The sequence below is a fragment of the Drosophila suzukii genome, chromosome 2L (genome assembly GCF_043229965.1).
Source record: "Drosophila suzukii chromosome 2L, CBGP_Dsuzu_IsoJpt1.0, whole genome shotgun sequence".
NCBI lineage: Eukaryota > Metazoa > Arthropoda > Insecta > Diptera > Drosophilidae > Drosophila > Drosophila suzukii.
In genome coordinates this window covers 22,147,965-22,154,849 of record NC_092080.1, presented here as the reverse complement: position 1 = coordinate 22,154,849, position 6,885 = coordinate 22,147,965, and the positions used below count along the sequence as shown (strand labels likewise).

The 6,885-nt window shown below is 43.4% G+C and overlaps 1 protein-coding gene across 1 annotated transcript; it reads right to left on the bottom strand.

Moving 5' to 3' along the window:
* Positions 1-381: 381 nt before the first annotated feature.
* Vha100-5 (Vacuolar H[+] ATPase 100kD subunit 5) lies at positions 382-6,246 on the bottom strand. The gene is made up of 4 exons (XM_017090432.4): positions 6,105-6,246; positions 1,298-3,497; positions 663-834; positions 382-601 (listed from the first exon to the last, which is right to left on the bottom strand). Exons 2-4 carry the CDS (start codon positions 3,474-3,476, stop codon positions 508-510), a joined length of 2,445 nt encoding a protein of 814 aa, XP_016945921.2. The 5' UTR covers positions 3,477-3,497; positions 6,105-6,246; the 3' UTR covers positions 382-507.
* Positions 6,247-6,885: the final 639 nt, after the last annotated feature.

The window sequence follows — 6,885 nt, the reverse complement described above, 5'->3', positions numbered from 1 at the left end:
TGAGATATAATCAAACAGCTTGATGCGATTTGTCATACTATTATTATTTAAATTGTCCAGTGTCCAATTTCACAACTCAATGCCCAATGGACAGTCGAACTGACAACATAATTTCAGCATATGACAACTTTTCTTATGACAAAAAATCGTACACACACACTTATCAGAGCAAACTTTCTTTTGAGGATATCGGGCAATTTGCTTTGAGATTGTTTCGAAAATGTGCAGTCTGTATGGGTATGTACAGACGAAATGTCTGTACTAGAGGATGTCTGCAGTTGTCACTTGGATGACCAAAGCGAAACTGTCAAAAAGCATATGCCAAACATTTGTCGTCGGCTGACAAAACCAGAAATGAGCCAGGAAGAGAGAAACACTAGGTTCTGTATGCATATCAAACGAAATTTATTTTTCCGTGAAAAAACGAAGGAAACCGAACGAAATATCGGAAAATGCTTTAAGGAAGTGCGTCCTGCGCCCTGTCTGTCTCCTTTGACCCCTGCCAAGCTAGTCATCCTCGCTGGCATCCAGGATGGTCTTAAAGGCAAAAGGCTCAAAGGCGTAACCAGCGCCCTCATAGAACTTGCTCATGAACTCCACCCTGAAAAAAAGAGGTCAGTTAGTACGGATCTGAAAAAAATCGTTCATTAATCCAGTCTCACCAATGCAAACGCAAAGTGTGCAGGAAGGCCGAGAGTCCTTCGATGAGCACCAGGATACCAACTGTGAGCAGCGCCCAGGCCCCAAAGAACACAAAGATGAGAAGGCCACCGAGGTAGCTATCGAACTTGAAGCCCATGGAGAACACCATGTTCCACAGCACTTCGGAGAGCTCTGCAAAAAGGGGAAGTCATAATACATTAGGTAAGATATTTTTAAGGCAATTTCATTTTAAACCTTATCAGGTATTTTATAAATTGTTTGATATCTATTTTTTTACTTAACTTTCATTAATTGACAATATATGGTATTTTCAATTAATAAAGTTTTATCCAATTGTATCCAATCAAATCGTCAATAATAAATTCTTTATTACTATTTATAAAATCTGTGGGCATTGCCCATATAGAAAAATATGTTATTAGGTTCTTATCTGTTTTTGTTATAGCAGCAACTTGCTGATAGAAATTATTATACTATTTTAAGAACCAGAAAAAGCTTAATTTAACAAATTATTTTTAGCCTGCATAAGATTTCTAAACGGATATGGAACATTCACTACATTAACATAAACGGTTAAAATAAAAATCCTAAATTTAATAAATGCGTGTTAAAGAGTAATGATGAATTGACTTACGTGCGTGAGCCAGGGACAAGGCCCACAATCGGAGGTACGAGGCCGTGTGGGAGACTGTACTCAGGACATACTCGATGGTGTGGATGGCCTGGTGGATGAAGATCTCGCCCATTTCGTCGTCATCGCCATGACCTTCTCCTCCTCCACCCTCTGGCTTTGGCGGCGGCGCTCCGCTCATTCTGCGCTTGAACATGATGTACAGGGGCTTGCCCAAAAGCATCCAGGGAATGCAGATGACGGCTATGATGACCATGACCTGCTGCAGGGTCTTCTGGCCCTCGAACATGAACTCCTCGCAGGGCTCCGGGGTGTCCTGGCTGCCCTGCAGAATCATGTTGATAAACAGGATCAGGATAGATGGAGCACATGCTGGCGAAAGAGGTCCTTCGACGGTGTCGTTGTAGACGACCCACTTAAAGAACATCATGAAGACCATGTATCCGAACAGCAGGAGAAGGAAGAGAACTTGCGGCAGGAACTCCAGGAAAATACTGGCATACTTCTTGTAGTAGACAAAGTTAACCACCGACATGGAGACTCCGAAGATCATGTGTAGAACCCCCACAATGATGGACAGCTTCATCTTGAAAGTGTTCAGGAAGATGATCTTGTTGTCGGCCAGCTGCCAAATGGGATCCATGCCAAAGGGATAGGTCTTGTAAACAGTATCGTTGGGCCTCAGAGTTATGTACTTTAGACTATCGTCTTCCACCGTTGCCCTTGTATAGTTCATGTGCCAACCGGACCCGAAAATATTCATGGACTTTGAGAACACGTCGTTGTATATGAAGCCAGTGTAAATGGAGAAGATGCCCATGAGGAAGATGATGTATCGGCCGCCGAAGAATATGTTGAAGATCTCCTCCTTGATCGAGGCCAGCTGTTTCTCCTTGATGATCAGCCAGGAGGCGAATAGCAAGAGGATCAGGCCGTGTCCCAGATCTCCGAACATCACGGCGAACAAAAAGGGGAATGTGATGCAGGCGTACAGAGCAGGATTAACCTCTCTATATGAAGCCATGCCATACGAGTCCACCAGATTCTGGAATCCATTAGTGAACTTATTAGTCCTCGTGTATGTCGGAGGCATTTCGTTTGTCTCGATCACATTCATGAATGCCGGAATGGAGCTCTCCGAGATTTTGGAGGCTCGAGCTAGGGCATTTTGGACCGTGGTAATGTCATTGGTGGGCACCCAACCCTCGCCTATCAGGCACTTGCCCGTCACATCGGGGTTGAAGAAGTTCAGGATGTGGTAGATGGCCTTCATTTTGCGCACCATGATCGACCAGCGTGGCAAGTGCTTGGAGGCAGAGTTCAAGACTCGGCTGCGATGATCGGCACTCTGGCTGAGGACCATCTTGAGGTCCTCCAGACGGACATTCACGTCCCTGATCATATCCATTCGCTCGGCATGTGAGCTGGGACATGGGTAGACTGCGGCATGGTAGCCCGTGCAGACCTTCTTGATCCTCTGCTTCAGCTGCTCTCCCTGGAAGAAGGCCACAAAGACGGTCTTCAGCACCGGTCGTCCGGTCTCCTCGTCGTCCACAAGTCCGTCGATGTCGGCTCTCCGCAGGAAGATGTTTCCCCTGGAAATGCGCCACAGCATCCGTTCGAAGCTGAAGAATCTCTCCAGCTTAATCACACCAGCCACAAAGGCCAGTTGGCCCCTTTGAGCTGCTCCCTGGAGATTCGCCGGGTCCTCGGGGTCGAGTGTTCGGTTGACGTCCAGATTAATGACTTCCTGGTCCGAGAAGAAGCCCTCGGTGTTCTCCAGCACGTACTTGAGTTCCTGCATGTGCCGGAAGTTGGCATCCAGGCTGGCCCCATTGGCGGACATTTCGCGCAGCTCGTTGTCGGTCTTCTCCAGCTGGGCCTCGAGGTCAACGGCCTCGCGGGGATTGGGGGCACTCGGCTCCTCCTCCGGCTTGAGTAGCGGCAACTTGACCTCGTCCTTCTTCATCTCGGACTCCACGAACCGCAGGCGCCGCTCCATGTCATCACATCGCCGCACCTCGGTGACGTACTTCCTCTGAAAGGCACTGACCTCGTCGTTCAGATCGCGGAACTGAACACATCCACTCTCGCCCAGCTCGGCAATGGAGGCGTACGCCGCCTCCGGCTGGATGAACAGCTGGCACAGGGCCATCTGCTCGCTACGGAACATATCACCCATGTTCGAGTGGAGGGTATATAACTGGGAAAAATAAGGGGAAGGAATCTATTAAATGATGAATTATCTTTGCTTAAGGTTTAACTATATTTAGTCAATATAATAAGGATTTTACGATGGAGAGCTTAAAGGGATAACGACATTTAACACATATCTTATTCAACTCAAGTTATACAACATATATAATTAACTAGACTCAAGTTTGTCCAAACATTCTCGGTACTTTTGTAATTTATGAGGCACATAAATATTTAACTCATTATTGTGTTTATGGTTAATTTATTTTGAAATAAAAGAAGGTATTTTCAGCAACACCAATCATTTTTATTGTTAAGCGAGGCATGTGATCAAACGTAGTAATAGTCACCGAAATTTCCTCCTATGATAAAGAGGGCCGTTGCGTATAAAATTTGTTTATAACAAGTGTCAGAACGATAGGAAAACTTAGTCATGGCTGAGACTTTATCAACGGAATTTATCAAACTATAATTTGTTTGATCACAATAAAGAATAAGGAAAAGTTAAAATAAATTCTAAGGCACTTTAAAAAATTTAATAAATCTCAAAAAAGTGTTGTTTAAAATAAATAACAAGGAAATTACAATTATTAATGCATTTTTGCATTATTAATGCATAATTTAATAGATCAACCAACCAATTTTTCACACTTTACTTATCAGCTAGGATAATGAGTTGTTTTGACGAGCTTTAATGGGTCTGTTGTCTGCCAAAGGGTTTGAACATTGTTGATCCGACTGACGCACATTGTTTATAGGCGGTCCACTTCAATGTAGTCCCTGCCAATGTCGCAATCAATCATCTAAGTGGAACTCAACAATTCAGAACAGAACCTAACCGAAGAGATTAGATTAGAGGTTGCCTCGTCTATCGAGATCGTTCCGCTGGTTATCTACTGGCATTCGGGCCCTATCTGGAGTGGGCGTTGACCGCTGAGCGCATTAATTATTTGAAATTATTAACAATTACCGGCAATCAGTAGGTTTATAAATAAGCCCGTAAGTCTTTTATTGCATTAAACGCTTATTACTCGCCCAGGACCTGTGCAGTGTCTTCTGATAACCATTTTGGGCAGGCCAGATTGTGGATATTTATGGTTAGACCACTGTCTGCCCGTGATTTCGCCACGCCTGCCTGGCCATAAAATCATGATTGACTCTCGCTCTCGACTGCCTGATAAAAAGACGCGCAGTCTGCGGCCTTTACCTATTTTTTGATAGTTTCGACTAGATACGAGAGACTTGATTTACAGAGACGGGAAGTGGGTATCATATTAACGGAATTGAATGGAAACCTTGTTGATTTCTTTATTGCTCCATAAATTGTTAGGCAATTAGAAAGATAAGCAACTTTTTCCAATAGTTTTAGATTATTGGCACTAACTGGTTGATGATTGAGAAGACAGCCAATAACTCGTTTTACATATTCTTAAATGTCTACAATATTGTTTCAGTAAATAAATATTTATACAAGTCTATTAAAACTAATGGGAAATAATGAAATGCAATAAAATTATAGCTCCTGGATATGCAAATAAGTTATTGCCTTGAGCATTGTACAAACATCCTCTCAATTTGTTGATTATTTAAATGTAATAAAAATTTTTCGTGTTTGTAAAATGAAATTGGGAATCAACCTTATGAAATTATATTTACAAACATTTAAGCAACATTGTTGGCACAAACGGTTCAAAGAACTGATAGGGTGCAACTGACTGGGCGTTGCCGTTGGCCATCTGCGGATAAATCAGTGCAGGTCCGAGCTTATCGGTTTCAGTTTTGTTCATCAGTCTTAGCCATAAATCTGCACAGACCAGACAATTGCCTTTAAGTTGGCCATAAATCTTCGGGGGCAAACTTCACGCAAATGTCTGATTATCGGATGGCCAAAGCCTGACACCCATTGCCAGTTGTATTTCCCGCTGGTTTATGTCCGCAATTACGGGTTCACTGGGGATTGCGCTTCGGATTGCAGGCGGAGTTACGGGTCTCATTAAGAAATCCGTTCGTGGGCCGTAAAAATATAATCGAAGCCGCAATCGGTTGTGTGGCAATCTTCAACTTGACGTTTGAGTGGTTCAATTTTGTTCGCCCCACATGATCCATCACGTGCTCTGACGTCACACGGGCATTAATGGCGCCATATAGCTCAAATAAAGCATTTATAGTTCCATATTAGTGTCAGGTAAATGAAAATCGAAGTTTAATGCATGTTGGCGAGTGATTATCAGAGATTAATAAAGATACGTTATCATTTAAGAAATTACCATTAGGGCTAATGCAATTTTGAATAATTACGTGAAAATTAGTTGGTTTTAAGAGTTTCTTTGCGAACGGAACACTTAATTTATAACCATTTAGTGCTTATCTCGGACAACATTGATAACCTCGCGTTGTTAACCCTAAGGGAGCTGATGATAAGTGTGTGTGCCAAGAAATGGCACGGGAGTTAAGAACACAAGCATTAGCAACAAGATTGCCTACGTGGCGTATGACTCTCAAAACATTCATTAAATTATGCACAAGTGGTTAAAAAATAAACTTCAGAGCTAATTAACACTTTGGTCCTTGAAAGTGAATCAAGGATACTTTCGCTATGGATCGCGGCACTTACACTAGAGCAGGAAAATTCAAAGTTTCTAATGGGAGTCACTAAAAGTTTCGCGACCTGCCACCTCAGAGGTGCAGAAAGAACTGTGCGATCGCCTAAGACCTGTTGAGCTCTATGGCCAATTAGACCGGGGCTAATCTAAACAATACACCCATACACTCGCTGAAAACGAGGCAAAATATCACGGGAGAGAGCTCCATAATCTTTGTGCCTACATTTTTTATCACACGCTCGGAACCACTTTGCGATTGTGGCCAACAGCCTTTGATAGAATGGTGGTAACCTGGCTGGCTTATCGCCGATGAGAGGCGGTAATCGGCGAATAACCGAAACACAATTATGGCAGTCCACTCCCCGATTGCTGGTCACTTTTCTTGTGGCTATTTTCCAACGCATTATCAATGATTGAGTGTAAGCACGAGTTGGCCAGAACCCACGCCAGCCAGCCCGCGACAATTCCATTACCTGATTGACACTATTCGAGCGGGTCCCCTGTGTTGCAACAATGTGACACCCGCTGATATGGCTGCCACTGCTGCACAGTTTATTAAGGCACAGCCGAGTGATGGACGGAGTGCTCAATCAATCATCGCGTATTGGCAGTCGAACATAAGGTGATAACCCCGTTGGCTGAATGAGATATTAAAGAACTGACTGTTGGAAAATGAGCTGATTTAAGATATTGCATGTAATCGTATGCGACAGGTAGAAGGAAACCTTCGTGACTATAAGATCTGTTCTGATTTTACTTTTTGTCCAACTAGATTTGACTTTGATCCGATTT

Excerpts from the sequence above, each read along its gene's own strand:
- Vha100-5 (XM_017090432.4), bottom strand. The coding sequence starts at position 3,476 with ATGGGTGATATGTTCCGTAGCGAGCAGATGGCCCTGTGCCAGCTGTTC. Across the intron at positions 835-1,297 it reads CTTGTCCCTGGCTCACGCAC|AGCTCTCCGAAGTGCTGTGG; the intron begins GTAAGTCAATTC and ends CCCTTTTTGCAG. Across the intron at positions 602-662 it reads CACACTTTGCGTTTGCATTG|GGTGGAGTTCATGAGCAAGT; the intron begins GTGAGACTGGAT and ends TCTTTTTTTCAG.